The 20,223-nt window shown below is 41.0% G+C and overlaps 1 protein-coding gene and 1 long non-coding RNA gene across 4 annotated transcripts; one reads left to right on the top strand and one right to left on the bottom strand.

Annotated features, from left to right (window-relative positions):
* Window positions 1-3,054: 3,054 nt before the first annotated feature.
* syt11b (synaptotagmin XIb) lies at window positions 3,055-17,027 on the bottom strand. Of its 3 annotated transcripts, none has more exons than XM_076078372.1 (4): window positions 16,782-17,027; window positions 9,268-10,205; window positions 7,264-7,384; window positions 3,055-6,492 (listed from the first exon to the last, which is right to left on the bottom strand). In XM_076078372.1, exons 1-4 carry the CDS (start codon window positions 16,813-16,815, stop codon window positions 6,182-6,184), a joined length of 1,404 nt encoding a protein of 467 aa, XP_075934487.1. In that variant the 5' UTR covers window positions 16,816-17,027; the 3' UTR covers window positions 3,055-6,181. The 3 variants fall into 3 exon arrangements, with proteins under 3 accessions (XP_075934487.1, XP_075934486.1, XP_075934488.1); XM_076078371.1 differs by lacking the exon at window positions 16,782-17,027 and adding an exon at window positions 13,864-14,079; XM_076078373.1 differs by lacking the exon at window positions 16,782-17,027 and adding an exon at window positions 11,215-11,336.
* Window positions 15,833-19,298, top strand: LOC142934027 (uncharacterized). The gene is made up of 2 exons (XR_012947660.1): window positions 15,833-17,248; window positions 17,472-19,298. It is a non-coding gene; the product is annotated as an uncharacterized LOC142934027 (long non-coding RNA).
* Window positions 19,299-20,223: the final 925 nt, after the last annotated feature.

The following is a 20,223-nucleotide window of genomic DNA, read 5'->3' on the forward strand; positions in this document are numbered from 1 at the left end:
TCTGGTTCATAAATAATTATCTGATTATTTTCTAAAGTAATTATTATTCGTTCAAACTGTCAAAAATCAAACGTTTCAAATGTCTCGTTTTGTCCAAAACTCAAATATATTCAGTTTATGACATCAAACTACTTTTATAGTTTGTGTTGAATAAACATTTCAAACGTTCGATCAATAAATCATATTTCATGTTAAATATGAATATTAGTACAAAGAGTCTTACCCCATCAGAGACGCTCAAGAGTCGATGAAGCTGAACTGATGATGACGATGAAGACTCAACACGTTGTGACCTGCTCATAAAGACTCAGACCAGCGACCTGATTGGCCGAAGAGCGCTGTGATGTCATCGGTGATGGAGGATGAATCAGTCGTTCTGTGAGCGACCAATCAATTAACAGATACTCAATGAAGTCATTGAGCAGAGACACACACACACGCTCTCACAAGTCTAAATTATTTTCATGTGAAGTACTTTGAACCATAAAATAACTTTCTATAAAAGTTGACCAATAGAAATCCTCAACAAGCCAACTATTGATCAATCACACCGTTAATGGCAGTGATAGAGATATATGTATATATATATATATACACACACATACATATATATGTATATATATATATATATATATATATATATATACACACACACATACATATATATGTATATATATATATATATATATATATATATATATATATATATATATATATATATATATATATATATACACACACACACACACACACACACACATATATATGCTAAAATACAACATCATAGTACTGAAATACCACGCCATAGTACCATGTTTCTCCATAAAAAGCTGTCGTCCCTGAACACATCACCAGATGACATCACATGAGAACTTAAAGTCAGACTAATTTAAACATAGAATATATAAACTCTTTGATTCTCTGTATTCAAACGTTATTAAAACAGGAAACCACTGAGTTCAGTCCAATAAAAGACGTTTGCTCAGATATGTAAACTAAATCTGACTCCAGATCAGATCTACTCTCTGGAGCGTTTCATGACTTCTGAGTAAATATTAAGAACACAACTCGTCACTTGTTTCCTCTCTGGAAGGTTAATCAGTGAAATCAATCTGTGTGACGGATTCTCAGAGCAGACATGTGAACGCCTCGTTTCCTCTTAAAGAGCCGGAGGACGAGTCAGACGATGAAGAGACCAGTGTGTGTTTATTGTGTATTTATTGTGTGTTTATTGTGTATTTATGAGACGCCTCCATGTGACTGAGACGCTCTCACATTCTGGTTTCACACTCATTTAGTGGTTTGGACAAAAGTTCAGCGAGTGAAGCCTCAACGAGTCCTTCAGCGTCTCCTCGTTACTCAACTCAAGTATCCGACCGCCAGGAAATCAAGTATGAATATTTGTTCCTCTACGCTTTCACCTTTAGGTCATATAACGATGGAACGACGACGTCGTCTCCTTAACTCCTTCACGCCCTCGCTTCCTCTCCTTCCTCAGAGTCTTCCTCAGCAGGACTGAAGGTGAAGCAATGAGGCAGAATGAAGAGCTTGAAGGTGAAGGTGGAAACGAAGAACACGTCACTGGCTCTTTGCAGATGATGTGATCTGTTATCTGGAGGACCTGACACATGCCTCCCTGTATTAATATGAATGAACTATTGTATTAATATCAAGCAGCTGCAGACGATCGGCTCTTACTCACTAATCAAAAACACTGAGTTACAAACCGACAGATACAACAAAGAAAAAGAAAGAGATATCTCGGGGTTACGAGAACAGAAGGTAGTGATGATCTATATAAAGTGGATCACTAGGAGAGGTTTGTCCTTAGATCTCAGCTCACGGATAGATACTCTGAAGACGAGCAGACTTCCAACACTCCTCACCACCAATCACATCCCTGAGAAACAGCTGAGATAAAGTGATGTGAGGTTTATGTGGAACGGTCAAATATGAAACATTACAGATCATACAGCACAGCTACCAAACCGTAGGGCTCATCTCCATGCAGCTCAAATTAGACCAGTAGTGTCCCAATGATTACAAAGCAAAATGTAAGAAATCCCTGGAACGACATGTAGAAGGAAGTGAAACTCAAAGCCTATTGGAGACAGAACTACAGCGAAAGATCTGCTTGAACAGATTAGACAGACGCGGTTCACGTTAACCGGCTTCTACGGTGGATAACTTGTGATGACATCTTATCTCGTGATCTGAGGTTATCAAAGACGGGAGCGATGTGAGTTTCCAGGAGCTGAAAGACAAACACTCACATGTGTGATAGATAGAGAGATAGATAGAGAGATAGAGAGATAGAGAGAGATGAAATATATATATATATATATATATACACATATACACACACACACACACCTGATGCTGTACTGACCCGTTATTGTAAAAGTACTACTACCACTCAGTAAAAAAAAAAAATGTCACATTGTGACGGACTCACCTGTGTGACGTAGTGTGACGGTTCCCTATGTTGGTTCCTTGTCTGTGTTCCTTTGAGCCAGCAGGTAGCTGAGGTGGTGGAGGCACCTGGGCCCGGTGCGCTCCCACTACAGAGCTCCGCCTTCCTGGCACCCCGTCTCGTGCTCCAGCACCACACTGAGGTCCATCTCGTATTATGTTTCATAACTCACTCGTGTCCCGGCTTCAGAGCCGGCTCGTGGGCCGTGACAGGTAGATAAACAGATTCACAAACTGTCATCATTTAAATCCACAAACACATGACGTCAGTCTGTCCATCAATCAACTCATCAGCTGGACAGGTGAGGGTGCGTCTGACGTCACTTCCTGTTCTTCTTCACTGATTTTATTGATCACTGCCACCAGCTGCTGTTTGATTATATTCTAACATCATGTTCTCTAGTGGAGTGTAGAAAAACACAAGTACAAGTACCTCAGAATTGTCCTCCAGTACAGTAGTTGTGTACATGTACTTTTATGTCAGAAATAAATATAACACAAATATGAATGTATTTGTTGATGTAAATGAGCAGTACATAAACAGCATATTAAATATTATGAATAACTTCAAACAGACGACACTTGTTTTTATTTTCACGTCCATTTATTGTTAACAACGAGGTTAGCATCCAGGTCTGTACAGCAGGGGGCGCTCACACACACGAAGCTCTGAGGACCAGCAAACATCTTCATCTGTACAAATCTACAGTCACTCTTCATCATCATCATCGACTCCTTCACAATAAAAGCTCCAGGATTCACTGTTAAATGTCAGCTGATGATTTTAAAGGACAACTTTAAACATGTCGGACATTTAAAACCTTTTTAGACAAACATCAGCGTCTTTATAAAAACACACTCAGAGGAACTGAAGACGTCTCTCAGGATCCTTCACAGTAAAGTTAAGAGGACAAAGGAAGTGAGACGGACAGACAGGAAGTGGAGGTGAAGCTGTGGCGGCTAACATTTAGCAAAGCTAGGTCTGATAGCATGTTGGTTAAAAAGTGCTCTGTAACGGGTCTGATAGGAGGAAGTCTTTTATTTTGAAGGGGAAGCTAACGTTAACTCTTGTGCATCACGAGGAGCTTTTCTTCTGTTGATGCTTTAATGTCGATCTTTAGAACCTCGGCTCTCTCCATCGGTTCACAGTGATGTGGGTCATACATGTTGTATGTTTTCATTAACAAACATCATCATGTAAACTAACATTTAAAGGGTTCAAACTCTGAAACATTTATATTTGGGTTTTTATGATCAGCTGATGTCGGTTGAAAGAATTATTATTATTTTGACACTTATGACATCAGAGTAACTGTTTTAAAGTGATGCGCAACTGAGTTACATTTAATAATTACATATTATAGTTAATTATTTAATTCAATTCAAGTTCTTATCACACAATTTTTTGGTAAATACAGAAAATAACTAAAATTATTTACAGCTTATTCCCGTTAATTTACATCGAACGTTTTTATACGTTACCGCAGTTTAGCATAATCATAATCCTAACGAGTCCAGGTCCTAACGAGTCCAGACCATAACGAGTCCAGGTCCTAACAAGTCCAGACCATAACGAGTCCAGGTCCTAACGAGTCCAGGTCCTAACGAGTCCAGACCATAACGAGTCCAGGTCCTAACGAGTCCAGGTCCTAACGAGTCCAGGTCCTAACAAGTCCAGACCATAACGAGTCCAGACCATTAACGAGTCCAGGTCCTAACGAGTCCAGGTCCTAACAAGTCCAGACCATAACGAGTACAGACCATAACGAGTCCAGGTCCTAACGAGTCCAGGTCCTAACAAGTCCAGACCATAACGAGTCCAGACCATAACGAGTCCAGGTCCTAACGAGTCCAGGTCCTAACGAGTCCAGATCATTAATGAGTCCGGGTCCTAACGAGTCCAGGTCCTAACGAGTCCAGACCATGATAAACAATCAGCCGCCACAGCTGCTTCCTGCTGAGAGTATTTTGTAAATGAAACCTCACGTTACAAAGTATTTTACAGAGTCTCTCAGTCTGCTTGAAGACGTGAACAGTTTGTAAATCCACAAGGAGATGAGGGATCCTCCAGGATCAGGGTTCAGTCCTTCAGGACCGAGGAGAGAGACCGGGATCATGCTGCCGAACCGGAGCGACCGCTCCCGCCCGAACATGTCCGCTAGCGTTGCTTCTTATTGGGTCCTACTGAGGAGTACTTATACTTGGATATAGTAGTTATATGCAGCGTTAGTGAGTATTTAAATTTGCATCATCGTCCTGTCAATCAGTCAGTGTGATGTCAGCAGTTCTTCATTTGGACTTTTTTTTTTTTCTCGGACAGACATGCGATGAACTGCATGACAACAGCAAAGAGGGAACATTCTTCTTCTTCTTTATTTATATCATATTTGAGCATTCCTTCCCCCCATCGACACACAAGAGGACAGTCTGAGAGAGGGAGAGAGAGACAGAGAGGGAGGGAGAGGGAGAGAGAGTTGTCCCGTTCACACCTGGTGTTGACATGAGTCTTGACGTGTTGAGATCAGAATGTGGTCTGAGGGGTCAGACTGAGACCATGTCCTCACGACTACGTTTCATTGATGTTTGAGTTTGGAAGCGATGACGCTCACACCGTGTTCGCTCCCTGATTGGTTGTTAGCAGTCAGTACCAGCTAACTGGTTACAGGTGCTGCTGACCGTGTGGTCTTCACTAGCAGCTGTTAATGAGCGATCAGTGAGCGGCGTCTGAAGTCGCGGTTAGAGGCTCTGAGGAGGACAGACACTAAGCTTTCCTTTTCTTATTAATGCTTATTCTGTTCTGCACAACTACTGTGAAGTCTAAACACATCAACTGTAAAGGAAGTAAACATTGATTCATCTCCAGGAGACAGACTTCAGCCACCAGCAGAGCTACGAGTGAGAGACGTGTGATGACCTCAGTTATGACCCATAATCTAGTAACCTTATGTGTGTGTTCATATTAAAGTAGATATGATGAGACCAGCAGCGCTGTAACTCACTCTGACAAATAAACCTTTAGATCTTTACAGGAAACGTGTGTGTTTGAGTTCATAGAGATCTTAAGTCATTCTTAAAGACTTTATTACTCAGGCCCTGAACCCTCAGGCCCTGAACCCTCAGGCCCTGAACCCTCAGGCCCTGAACCCTCAGGCCCTGAACCCTCAGACCCTGAACCCTCAGACCCTGAACAAATGTTTTTTTGAGTGTGACATCACGTTACCATGACGTCATAACATGCTGTGTACAACTGTGGGTATTTATTTAATTCTTCTTTATTTTATTTATTTACTCCCTGATTTGAAGGGTTTACCTTCTTAATTTATTATTTATTTACACGTCTCAGTCTTCCGGTGGTGACCCCTCCACCCGTCACAATGCTATGAATTATGGGTAATTCCCTCGAGGGCAAAGTCTGCAGAAATGCGGACCAACATTAATTGTTCACAGAGGAACTGAACCCTCTTTCTTCTTCTTCTTCTTCTACTCACAGCACACAGGAAGTGGTTTGGTTCTACCAGCCGCTGGTTTAAACAGCGAACAGAGACCTGATCTGAGACCAGATCACGAAAGAATCATGTTAGTACCAGGTGTGGACGGGGTTACCTGTGATCAGTGTGTGTGTGTGTGTGTGTGTGTGTGTGTGTGTGTGCTGTACACTCGAGTCTTTATCTCCCAGTGGTGTTCACTGGTTCCTCTGGCTCCTCCTCCTTCAGTACTCGTTCAGGTTGTGCCACTTGGAGATCTGCCGGCGGGGGTTTTCACAGACCTCCCTCCAGTGGGAGGCTCCGGAGGGGGCGGGGCTTGTGAGGCCCAGCAGCAGGCGGCCCAGAACCTCGTTCTTGGTGGTCCTGTCGAAGTCCACCACCAGGAACTCCACAGAGATCTCTGGCAGCAGCTCCGGCGGGATGTCGTAGATGAAGGACTCGTTGAAGACCGGGTTCAGGGTGCACTTCTTCACGTGGGTCTTCTTCTTGGCGATGCGCTTACGTCCGTAGAACACGTTCACCTTCACGTACGGATCTGAGGACCAAGTGAGGACAAAACTTCATTCGTCAAAAAAGTTAAACAAAAACAAAGCTGGAAAAAAAAATCATCGAAGTAGAAAGACATCTTTATTCTAATGTTTCATCGTTTTGTCTTTAAATTAAAATAATAAATAATAATATAAATAATATAAATAAATAATTAATAATAATTAATCATCAATATTAAATAATAATAATAATAATAAAAATATCCATTATCTCCCAAAGCTCGAAAAGGGACAAAAACCCTAAAAATATTCTGTTTCACACGACAAATAAAAAGCTGCAGATCTTCAGAAATAATCCACTTATTTTCGGGCTTCAGTTTGATGCTTCAAAGCTTCATTAATAATGTTGACATTGAATTATAAATCGATATTAAAATGTCTTTTTATACATCTATTCATTGTGATTATTGTTTCCTTTCACAATAAGAGCTTCATTAAACAGTTGTTCGAGGGTTAAACAGGAGAAAAGGAGAAATGTGGGCAGCGAACCAACAACCTTCAGAACATAAAACTTCTCCTCTTTAATAATTATAATAATAACAACAACACATGGAAGAATATTCTGAACATTCATAAAGCAATATTTTATTTAATTCTCTAAATACGTTTTATGTATTTTTTATGTTCTTATGTTTAAGTCTCGGGGACACAAAAGTGAAACAGTTAATATTACATCCGAAGGCAAAGACAAAAAAATAAAAATCTGTGTGAATATTTAAAGCAGATAAACTCCCAGAATCCTCGGCGGTTGGACTCACTGGCTGACAGGCCGGTGATGTCCATCTTGGGGAGGTGTCGGGCCTTCAGGACGACCACGCTGAGACGGTGAGACACCGGCTGGTAGGACAGAGACGCCAGCAGCTCTCCACGACTCTCACACTGAAACACACAAAGGGTTATTTAAACATTATTAATGCATCAATAATTATAATCAAATTATAAATATATATATTTTTTTAATGGGCCATTCGGCAAGTATTCTTTTACTTTTGGTATATTTTGATGCTAATACTTTTGTACTTTTACTTAAGTAACATTTAAAATTCAGAACTTTTACTTGTGAGTATTTTTACACTAAAACTAATTAAGACCTTTAATTAAGCTTAACATTTCTGATGTTCTATATGAACAATTAATTCATTTATTGTTTAGAATCCAAACTAAATGTTGATAATAAGTTCATCTTTATGTCTCAGAGATGTTTTTCAGAGGAAGTTGGAACTAAATCGTGAATTATTTTATTTATTTTTATCTGAGAAAATGACCAAAAATTCAAAAACAAAATCATTGCAGAAATGACAGACTGTGTGTCCACTGTGACTCTGCTGAATGTGTGTGTGTCTCCTGTTGTTGTTGTCTCCAGAGGACAGGCTGTCTGTCTGCTGCTCCATCTTAATCTGAGAGAGAGACACTCTGACATCATCACAGTGAAATGTGCTCATCAGCTGTTTGTGACATCATCTGTGTGACATCAGAGGGTTAAAAATGTTGTTTATCTTTAGTTGATACACTATTATATGTATATATTAGTGCTGAGCAAGTTAACGCGTTATTATCGCGTTAACGCGTTCATTAATTAACGCTGACAATTATATTATCGAGCGTTAACGCAGTTTTTTTTATTATTATTAAGCGGACATTTTTAACACAAGAACTAGGCAGCGAGCGGTGAACAGCTGTTTGTGTGGCGTCACTTCCTGCTGCTGCCGCTCCCCCCCCCCCCCACCCCACCGGGTGATACGCCCAGTCCGGAACCCCCCTTCACTCCGTCACCGACGGTCCCTCCTGTCTCTCACACACACACACACACACACACACACACACACACACACACACACACACACACACACACACACGCTCGCGATCGTCTCGTCACAGGATCGATCGTGACAATATCAAAACACATATTGTGGTGTTTTTAAATGAACATATAAGCACGAGAGAACAAACTGCTCTTAACTCAACTCTGTATTAGCATAACTTCCTCATGCAGGTTACTGCCACGGTACAGACTACAGGTTCACCTACAGTCCCCTGGGTCCTAAGTCCCTCCATGTACAGCTTCTTATCACCCTCTATGTACCAACGTACATTTATAACAAATACCACACATATTACGGTACTCAGTGTTGCATGTGTCTGACCAAAATACCAAAAAAAAGCAAAAAAGAAATGATTCATTTAAATTATTGTTTTAGAGTTTTTAAAGTGTTTTGTTTGTAATATGTATAATAAGCATCATTTAGTATCACTACTGAGAATTTAACAAACATAAAAACATGACGTAGATAGGTTTGTAGTTTTCACAGTCAGAGTGTCTCCTCCTTGTAGTCACATGACTGTTGGTCTCACATGAATCAATCATGACGTCATAGTTTCACAGTTTAATGTTTTTACACTATCTGGTTAAAGTGAACTCTTTATTAGAGGAGAGATTTTAAATAACTTTCAGCTTCGTTTTGAGTGTTCATCAGACATGATGTGTAAAGGTGGAACTCATTTTAACTATTAAATATACTTAACAATAAGGCTAAATACTACTTAATAATACACCATACTTTGATAGTATTGTTATTATTTTGTATTAACTAGTAAAGCTAACGGTGCTAGCAGCTAACGGTACTAGAAGCTAACGGTACTAGAAGCTAACGGTACTAGAAGCTAATGGTGCTAGAAGCTAACGGTGCTAACAGTAACCTGAGGGGTACCCAGAGGATGGACAGGTACGTTTGTGATGGACAGATGGACCGTCTGTCACTCACCTGCATGTTCCTCTTGGTGATCTGCTGGCTCAGGTGGACTCGGCCCGTGCTCGGGTCCACGCCCTTCAGCGGCACCACGGCCTCGCCGATGACGTCGTCGCGGGCAAAGCGGTCGAAGCTGAGCACCAGGAAGTGCAGCGTGAGCTCGGGCAGCGAGCTGTAGGCCACGCCGTAGAAGGTGAACGTCTCGTCGAACAGCGGGTCCAGGGTCTTCCTCAGCACGCGGGTCTTAACGCGGTGCTTCTTCTCCGGCAGGATGGTCATCTTCACGTACGGGTCCGAGCTGCCCGCCTGCTCGTCCATGGCGGGGAGCCCCCGGGCCCCGACGACGGTCACCACCAGGGCCTTCTTGGGGAAGTTGTAGTCGACCGTGAGGCTGATGGCGCCCAGACTGGGCTCGGGCTCCGTCTGCGAGGAGGCGGGGCTGAAGGGGGACGCCGTCTTGCTGCTGGTCTGGCTGCTGCTGGCCGAGCTGCTGTCCAGGCAGCAGTAGTCGGCGCGGACTGGCAAGGCCCGCTCCACCGGCCCGGCGGGGGGGACGAGGTGACTCATCTGTAACTGCCCCGGGACATCCAGGATGTTGTTCTCAGCGTCCACCAGCACCATGCCCCGCCCAGAGCCGCTAGCAGCACCGACACCAGCGCCAGCGGCGGTGGAGCCTCGCTCTCCGTTGCGGTTGGAGTGGTCCACGCGCCGGATTCCTCGCACGATCCTCTTGCTGCTGCTGAGGGATTCTGGGTAAATGCTGATGCCCTTCAGCATGTGGATGAACTTGTACGGGGGGTCTTCGGCATCGCAGTAACGGTCGCCGTGCAGCTTGTAGCGTCCAGAGCTGCGCAGGTAGCGACGCTGACAGAAAGACCAGAGCAGAACCAGAACCACCACCACCAAGACCAGAACACCAGCTCCCAGGAAGCCCGCCAGGACCGGAGACATGGCTGAGACAGAAACACCAGAACAGCCATTTAATAAGTACAGATATATAAGTGTAAATAAAGTTTTATCGTTAACCATCAGAGTGTAAATAAAGTTTTGTCGTTAACCATCAGAGTGTAAATAAAGTTTTGTCGTTAACCATCAGTGTAAATAAAGTTTTAACGTTAACCATCAGAGTGTAAATAAAGTTTTATCGTTAACAATCAGAGTGTAAATAAAGTTTTATCGTAACCATCAGTGTAAATAAATTGTTAACGTTAACCATCAGAGTGTAAATAAAGTTTTATCGTTAACCATCAGAGTGTAAATTAATTTTTAACGTTAACCATCAGAGTGTAAATAAAGTTTTGTCGTTAACCATCAGTGTAAATAAAGTTTTAACGTTAACCATCAGAGTGTAAATAAAGTTTAACGTTAACCATCAGTGTAAAAAAAGTTTTAACGTTAACCGTCACAGTGTAAATAAAGTTTTAACGTTAACCATCAGAGTGTAAATAAAGTTTTAACGTTAACCGTCACAGTGTAAATAAAGTTTAACGTTAACCATCACAGTGTAAATAAAGTTTAACGTTAACCACCAGAGTGTAAATAAAGTTTTAACGTTAACCATCAGAGTGTAAATAAAGTTTTAACGTTAACCATCAGAGTGTAAATAAAGTTTAACGTTAACCATCAGTGTAAAAAAAGTTTTAACGTTAACCGTCACAGTGTAAATAAAGTTTTAACGTTAACCATCAGAGTGTAAATAAAGTTTAATGTTAACCATCACAGTGTAAATAAAGTTTTAACGTTAACCATCAGAGTGTAAATAAAGTGTTACTGACTCAGTAGAACATGTATTTCTAGTCTCTGATCTCTGATCGTGTTTCATTGTAAACAACCAACAGGAGGAGAGCTAGTAACGTTAGCAGCACCGCTAACGGCTAACCAACGGAGGTTCACTTCAGTTACATTATGATGCCTTCAGGCTCTGCTCAGTGAACATGCGTACTGGCTGAAGATACATTATACCGTTATCGATGTAACCAAGTGGAACTGACGGGGTGCAGTTATTGACTGCGGTCAAGTCAGCAGACACTCAGATCTCCGTGGTCAACTCAGCAGACACTTCAATTGTAGTGCACCTATACGCTGAAACTTACGGTAAACGCAACCAAACGGCACAGATCGGGAGCGAGCGAAGAACTTTGCAAAGTTAGCGGAAAGATTAACGTGAGACAACTTCCGGTTTTCTACAGACGAACATCCGGTTTTCAGAATAAGATGCCAACAAAGTATACATATTGCATAATGAAATGAGATTAAATGAATTATATTCACATTAAGTACAAAACATGCTACCTGCATCTCCTGAGTTAAAGGGAAAATACACCTAAATTGTGCGTAAAGTGTCTTTATTCTTTGATTTGAGGGTTGCTGGAAGTTAAGATATTTTACGAAGCAAAAACTGTGAACTGAATTTATATCTTCAAATGGCACATTTTTTTAAAATGTTTAAGGTGCTATTAAAATGTTTTTCTCAATAATTCCAGACAATGACTGACATGTATGTGTTGAGGACATCGTTGACTCCACCCACACTGAAAATTAGACATTTTTACTGTACCAATTAAGAGATATTTCAAAGTAAAAGTCATACATTTGAACTGAGAAAACGTCTAATAACTGAATATTTGAGGTGCTATAAAAACTATTTTCTCAATAAGTCTAGACAATGACTGATATACATGTGTTGAGGACATCGTTGACTCCACCCACACTGAAAATGAGACATTTTTACTGTACCAATTAAGAGATATTTCAAATTAAAACTCATACATTTGAATTGAGAAAATATCTAATAAATGAATATTTGAAGTGTAATAAAAACAGTTTTCTCAATAAGTCCAGACAATGACTGATATACATGTGTTGAGGACATCGTTGACTCCACCCATACTGACAATTAGACATTTTTACAGTACCAATTAAGAGATATTTGAAATTAAAAGTCATACATTTGTACCAAGAAACGGGTACGTTTCTGAATATTTGAGGTGCTATAAAAACTATTTTCTCAATAATTCCACACAATGACTAATGCATATAAGTTGCGGAAATCTCTGACCACACATATACAGAAAATGAAAAATCTTTACTGTGGTAATGAAGAGATTTTTTAAAGTAAATTAATTAATTTGTTCCAAGAAATATCCAATAACTGAATATTTGAGATGCTATAAAAAGAGTTTTCTTTATAATTCCAGACAATGACTAGTGCATATGTGTTCATGACATCTCTAACTATACTAATACTGAGAATCAAATATTTTTACTTTCCCAATTAAGAGATTTTCCAAAATATAAGTCCTTCTTTTGAACTTTCAAAAAGTTAATTTCTTAATATTTAAGGTGCTATAAAAAGGGTTTTCTTAATAATTCCAGATAATGACTGATGCATATCTGTTCAAGACATCTTTGACTCCACCCATACTGAAAATTAAACAATTTTACTGTACCAATTAAGAGATATTTAAAAGTAAATGTCATACATTTGTACCGAGGAACAGGTAATTTCTGAATATTTGAAGTGTTATAAAAAGTATTTTCCTCAACAATTCCAAACAATGATTGATGTATACAGGTGCATCTCAATGAATTAGAATATCATCGAAAGTGTGATATATTTCGAGTGTTTAGGCTATGGCTTACAGCTAATAAAAACCCCAAATTCTGTATCTCAGAAAATTAGATATTACATAAGACCGATTAAAAAAAGGATTTTTAATATAGAAATGTTGGCCTACTGAAAAGTATGTCCATGTACAGTATACAGTATGCACTCAATACTTGGTCGAGGCTCCTTTTGCATGAATTACTGCATCAATGCGGCGTGGCACGGAGGCGATGAGACTGTGGCACTGCTGAGGTGTTATGGAAGCCCAGGTTGCTTTGATAGCGGCCTTCAGCTCGTCTGCATTGTTGGGTCTGATGTCTCTCATCTTCCTCTTGACAATACCCCATAAAAAATATAAAAATATAAAAAATATTTTTGTAGCAGCTCAAATATTGTGATATTAGCCTTTTTTTGTCCTGAACACACTGTATATGCATTAGTTATTGTGGGGAATTATTGAGAAAAACATTTTCATAGCACCTTAAAAACTTCAGAAATTTGCCATTTGAAGATATAAATTCAGTTCAGAGTTTTTGCTTCGTAAAACATCTTAATTGACTGTCAGTCAGGTATTATTAATTTCCAGCAACCCTCAAATCAAAGAATAAATACACTTTACACTTTAGGTGTATTTTCCCTTTAACTCACGAGATGATGGTATCATTTTTTATACTTATTGGAATATAATTAATTTAATCTCATTTCATTATGCAATATGTATACTTTGTTGGCATCTTATTTTGAAAACCGGATGTTCGTCTGTAGAAAACCGTAAGTTTTTACGTTAATCTTTCCGCTAACTTTGCAAAATCCTTCGCTCGCTCCCGGTCCTGTGCCGTTTGGTTGCGTTTACCGTAAGTTTCAGCGTATAGGTGCACTACAATTTAAGTGTCTGCTGAGTTGACCACGGAGATCTGAGTGTCTGCTGACTTGACCGCAGTAACTAACTGGGTCCACCGGACCGGTAATGAGGTGCACGGGCCTGATTAGGTGAAAGGATGCACCTGCTGGCAAATCGCGTCCTTGGTCTTTCTCTCCGCCGTCACGAGCGGCTGTGCTGAATCTGCCCTCTGTCTCCGCCGCCATAAGCGGGGGTGCCGAGTCCAACTGCTTTCTCTCCCACAACAAGCGGAGACGTAGCGTGACGCCGCATAAATTGCGTCGGTAGCGCAGTGTCTGGGAGGCATCCGTTACGGGGGTGACAGCGTGTGTTTGGGGGATGGCTGATCCAGAGCTTCCTGACCAGTGCACCCAATGGTAGCTGGGGGGGAATCCAAGTGGGGGTGGCTGGGTTGCTGAACATTCGTTAGTGGGACGCTGCCTTGGTCTTTTGTTTTGTTTATTTTGCTTTAAATTGCTTGTGATGCTGATCTTGGCGCATGGTCTGTGAACTCCTCCTGACCGCTAAACCAGCTGTCATGTCATCTGTAAAATGTAGTTTTGGTGATAAATTTGAATAAATCCAGTAGAGGAGATGTTTTCACGTTAATATAAAATAGATATTAGAGATGAATTATGATGTTTAACTTCATAACACGAGCTCTAAGATCATTATTATACTTCATTAATAACAATAAGGATTATAAAAATATAATCTATTATTTCCTTATTATTTGAATTATTTGATTTATTTGACTTTAACGAACAGTGACATCATCGTTAATTATTGACATCATCACCTGACATGCTGACGTCATCTTAAATGCTGACATCTTAAAACATGCTGACGTCATCTTAAATCATGACATCATCTTAAAACATGCTGACGTCATCTTAAAACATGCTGACGTCATCTTAAATCATGACATCATCTTAAAACATGCTGACATCATCTTAAAACATAATGACGTATTTATTATCTTAGAGTAAGATAATTCAAAGTTTGTTTCTTATCTTATAATCTTGCCGCTGGTCACTGAAAGTTACCAAACTTAAATATAGTTTATTGTATCTTTATCACAACAATCTTCACATTACCTAAATATTGTACTTTATACTGTACTACATCTCAGAGGTGCATATTGTACTTTTTACTGTACTACATCTCAGAGGTGCATATTGTACTTTTTACTGTACTACATCTCAGAGGTGCATATTGTACTTTATACTGTACTACATCTCAGAGGTACATGTTGTACTTTATACTGTACTACATCTCAGAGGTGCATATTGTACTTTTTACTGTACTACATCTCAGAGGTGCATATTGTACTTTTTACTGTACTACATCTCAGAGGTGCATATTGTACTTTTTACTGTACTACATCTCAGAGGTACATGTTGTACTTTATACTGTACTACATCTCAGAGGTGCATATTGTACTTTATACTGTACTACATCTCAGAGGTACATATTGTACTTTATACTGTACTACATCTCAGAGGTACATGTTGTACTTTTTACTGTACTACATCTCAAAGGTACATGCACTTTATACTGTACTACATCTCAGAGGTACATGTTGTACTTTATACTGTACTACATCTCAGAGGTACATGTTGTACTTTGTACTGTGCTACATCTCAGAGGTACATATTGTACTTTGTACTGTAGATCCACTAAATCACAACAACACAACCCAGAAGAACCTCCTTCATGTTGTTGACAACGTTCCTTCAGACTCCACACGATGATGTCATGTTTTGGAGAGAGCTGAAAGCAGCTGAGCTCGCTGCCTAGCAACACACGCACACACACACACACACACACACACACACACACACACACACACACACACACACACACACACACACACACTGATTGAACCAACAGAAGAGTTTCTGATCTGCGGCAACAACTTTAATTCTCCACATGAAATACTCGGTCCTGATTGGCCGGACGTGAGCCAATAGGGAGCCGGGCGCTCCACTAAAACACGCCCCCTTTTTATTATTAATGTTGACTTTAAAGTAAAAGTGAGAAACATTATTGAGAATTAATAATTCATCTTACTTTAATTATTTTATATAGATACATACTAACAATATTTTTACACTGTGGTAGTAGTACTTTTACTGTAACAGAGTATTATTACACTGTGGTAGTAGTACTTTTACTGTAACACAGAAGTATTACACTGTGGTAGTAGTATTTTTATTGTAACACAGAAGTATTACATTGTGGTAGTAGTACTTTTACTGTAACAGAGTATTATTACACTGTGGTAGTAGTACTTTTACTGTAACACAGAAGTATTGCACTGTTGTAGTAGTACTTTTACAGTAGACGAGTATTTTTACACTGTGGTAGTAGTACTTTTACTGTAACAGAGTATTATTGCACTGTTGTAGTAGTACTTTTACTGTAGAAGAGTATTTTTACAGTACGGTATTAGTACTTTAACTTGTAACAGAGTAGAGTATTTTTACAGTGTAGTATCTGCTCTGAATACCCCACCCCCCCTCACAGTAGTACTCCGGGTTCAGACATGACGTCACCCCAGATACCCACCCCGACTGGCACGCGCACGCACACCGATGAGGCCCGCGAGAGGCAGACGCCCTGTTTGATGATGACGCTATTATTCACATTCACAACACTACGTTTCAATCAAAGCTTCACTTTCAACACATATTTAATCTACATACGTTAGGTTATATTGTACATGTTTATATGTATTGCGTATATATATTATGGTTGATTTGTTTTTATTTATCTATTTCATCCAACCTGTCTGCTGTGAGATAATCTCATTTAAACGGATTCAATGGAGTCAGACACACCGATGAGTGACAGTGAAGAGGCAGAAGCGTTAAACATCATCAAATAACGGGTCTTTCCATCATAACGGGCCGTTAAACTGGGTGAGATGGTGACACGTGGACATGTTAGTCAATGCACCTGCTGTAAAAACACACAACGTAGAGAAAATTAAACTTTTAGTATTCTAAAAAGAGTTATTTCGACGTTAAAGGGCCTCACCGTAGGCGGGTCCAAGCTCGATGATGTCCGCCATTTTGTGTATTAGTGGCAGAATGCGGTCCTGACGGAGCGGGGAAGGAAGAGCGCAGAGATGGAGAGAGACAGAGAGAGAGAGAGAGAGAGAGAGAGAGGACACCCACTGGACTATCGGTCCTGCTTTTTGTGTTTTTATTTCACATCCATAGAGAAGCAGCGGGGGGAGAAAGAGAAAATAAGACCGAAAACCAGCCTCTGATCCGGGGGAGAGAAGACGTCTCGTATCCGCTGAAGGAGCCTCGTCTCTTCTGCTCGGTGCGCAGTGATGATGCTCGCGCTGGGATGCAGGGAGGCTGCGCGGAGGAGCTCGCGATGAGACTGAAACAAAGATGGCGTATTAAAGAGCGACAACTCACTCCGCGGGGGAAAAAATAGCGGTGGTGGAACGTAACTCAGCTCTACATTTACGAGTAATTAAGAACAAAGTCAAGGTACTTGTACGTTTTACTACACTACATCTCAGAGGTAACTATTGTACTTTTTTAATGTAGTACATCTCAGAGAAAACTACTTATTTCCAGATGTGTTGATGTTGTATAAATGTCTAAATCACATGGGATCATTTTATACACGACTTTGCACACATATTGAGACATATATCTTTATAGATATTATATATATATAAAATAATAATATGTATTTATTGGTTCCCAGAAATGTGAGCAGAGTGAGACGTCACTACATCATCCTCCTCATTGGAATGGTCCTCGCGGCAGTCGAGGCCCCGCCCCCTTTTTCACGGTACCACAGTGTTAGATAATAAACAGGAAGCTGTACTTAAATGTACATTTACATGAATTATTACATTACGTTACGTTACATTACAGTCATTTAGCAGACGCTTTTATCCAAAGCGACTTACAGTAAGTGTATTCAACATATTCAAGAGAACTACTAGTCACCAGAAGTCATAAGTGCATCTCCTTTAAACAAGCATCATAGAGCATAAACCAGAGCAGAAGTACATAAACAAACTAGTATGAATACAATAAGTGGTGAGTGGAAGGCTCAGGGTAGTACTTCTTGAAGAGGTGAGTCTTCAGCCTGATGAAAGATGGGCAGCGACTCTGCTGTCCTGACGTCAGTGGGGAGTTCATTCCACCACTGTGGGGCCAGGACAGAAAACAGCCGTAATCGGGTCGATCGGCCGCAGGACCTCTGAGCGACGGGGCAACCAATCGCCCCGAGGCAGCAGAGCGAAGTGGTCGGGCGGGGGTGTAGGGCTTGACCGTGGCCTGGAGATAGGAAGGAGCTGTTCCTTTCACTCCCCTGTAGGCTAGCACCAGAGTCTTAAACTGGATGCGAGCTCTTACAGGGAGCCAGTGTAGAGAACGGAGAAGGGAAGTTGTGTGGGAGAACTTGGGGCGATTGAACACCAGACGAGCTGCAGCTTTCTGGACAAGCTCCAGAGGTCTGATGGCCGACGCCGGGGATCCGGCAAGTAGTGAGTTGCAGTAGTCCAGCCGGGAGATGACCAGAGCCTGGATGAGCACCTGCGCCGTCTCATCAGTGAGGAAGTGAATCCTCCTGATGTTGTAGAGCAGGAATCTGCAGGAGCGTGTAATCGATGCAATGTTTGCTGAGAATGACAGTTGGTCGTCCAGGGTCACACCAGGTTCCTCACAGTCCGAGTTGGCGTCACCACGGTATCATCAATGGTGATGGAGAGGTCTCTGTGCGGGCAGCCCTTCCCCGGGAGGAACAGCAGCTCGGTTTTGTCCAGGTTGTACTTTATACTGTACTATATCTCAGAGGTACATGTTGTACTTTTTACTGTACTACATCTCAGAGGTACATGTTGTACTTTATACTGTACTACATCTCAGAGGTAAGTATTATACTCGTTTAGTGTACCAGAAAAAGATTTGTCCCATTTCATAGTATGTCAGATGCAGTATGCCAAGAACTACCAGGATGTCACTACATCCGGTCTCATTTTGCAGCTTTTCTGGCTGTTCTGACCCACAATCATCTGCTCTGCAGACAAATGAGCAAGAGGGTCAAAGTTCAAGGTGAAATGTTATGAGGAAGTTGTTGTCCCAATTGGATGCATACATGGTCCAGCCAACAGCACATATTAAATAAATCATGTTATTGATTTGGGTGCGCATGGTTTAGGACAGTGGTTCCCAAAGTGGGGGTCGCGACCCCTAGGGGGGGCGCGGTGGTACTACAGGGGGGTCGCGGCTTCATCACCAACCCACACACACAGACGCACACATACACCGGTAAAACAATATAAAATAACCGACGTGACATGCACTGTGTTCCAACCACGCCACCAGAGCGGCTCATGTCACAGACCGACTGTGGCAAAACCAGCGAGAGCGAGAGCGAGCGCGCGCGAGCGAGAGAGCGAGCGCGCGCCCGAGCGAGAGAGCGCGAACGAGCGAGGGAGAGAGAGAGTGAGGGAGCGCGAACGAGAGAGAGACACACAGCGACACAGAGCGAGAAAGATACGGAGCGACAGAGAAAGATAAAGATTGGAGTGGAGAAAGACTACCCACTACTAGGCCAAAGAGCTATGGGCATACTGTTGCCTTTTGCCACATCCTATTTATATGAAACAGGGTTTTCTGCAGTTGCTGCAATGAAGACCAAATACAGATCAAAGTTGAACATTGAGAATGAACTGAGAGTAGCTATCTCCAACCAGCAACCCCGCTTTGACAAAATCTGTAAAGCAAAGCAAGCCCACACCAGTCACTGATTGATATATATGAATAGGAATATACATAGGAATATGATCACAAAATAATATGGTCCATGTAGACCTGCACACCTTGTTCATGATTGTGTTATTTTATTGTTTGAGAAAACCTGCTGTTCAATGTGAGGAAATACAGTATATGTTGTTTGCACTTTGTTTGAAATTAAGTTAATTGTATTTACAAATTATTTTATATATTTTTTATTTTATATATATTTTATTATTGCTATTTTTTTTCCCAGTTAAACAAACTGAAGAATAAACTGTGAAGTGATATGTACTTATTTTAGAAAGAAATAAAAATATTTTATACAGTTCATGCATTATAATGCAATTCATTAAAAACCAAGAAAAATTTGGGGTCGGGTTGCGGGGGGGGGGGGGGGGGGGGGTTCGTCCAATGTTCCTATATCATCAAAGGGGGTCTTGACAGAAAAAGTTTGGGAACCACTGGTTTAGGAGGTGCAACAGCCCTGAGCAGTGTCTTCAGGTCTTCCTCTCCAGGTGCACTCAGGACATTACATTACGTTACAGTCATTTAGCAGACGCTTTTATCCAAAGCGACTTACAATTCTATCACATTTCTACATCGTAGGCTCAGTTACGGGAGCAATTGTTTGGGGTTAAGTGTCTTGCTCAAGGACACATCGACATGCGACTAGCGGAGCCGGGGATCGAACTGCCGATCCTCTGATT

Source organism: Anarhichas minor, unplaced genomic scaffold (assembly GCF_050575085.1).
Source record: "Anarhichas minor isolate MPS153535 unplaced genomic scaffold, ASM5057508v1 ptg000066l, whole genome shotgun sequence".
NCBI lineage: Eukaryota > Metazoa > Chordata > Actinopteri > Perciformes > Anarhichadidae > Anarhichas > Anarhichas minor.

Bases quoted from the DNA above. Each gene is read 5' to 3' on its own strand.
- syt11b (XM_076078371.1), bottom strand. From the start codon at position 13,945: ATGGCGGCGGAGACAGAGGGCAGATTCAGCACAGCCGCTCGTGACGGC. The intron at 7,385-9,267 runs GTGAGTGACAGA...TGTGTGTTTCAG, and splicing joins TCACCAAGAGGAACATGCAG to TGTGAGAGTCGTGGAGAGCT. The intron at 6,493-7,263 runs GTGAGTCCAACC...CTTGGTCCTCAG, and splicing joins CATCACCGGCCTGTCAGCCA to ATCCGTACGTGAAGGTGAAC.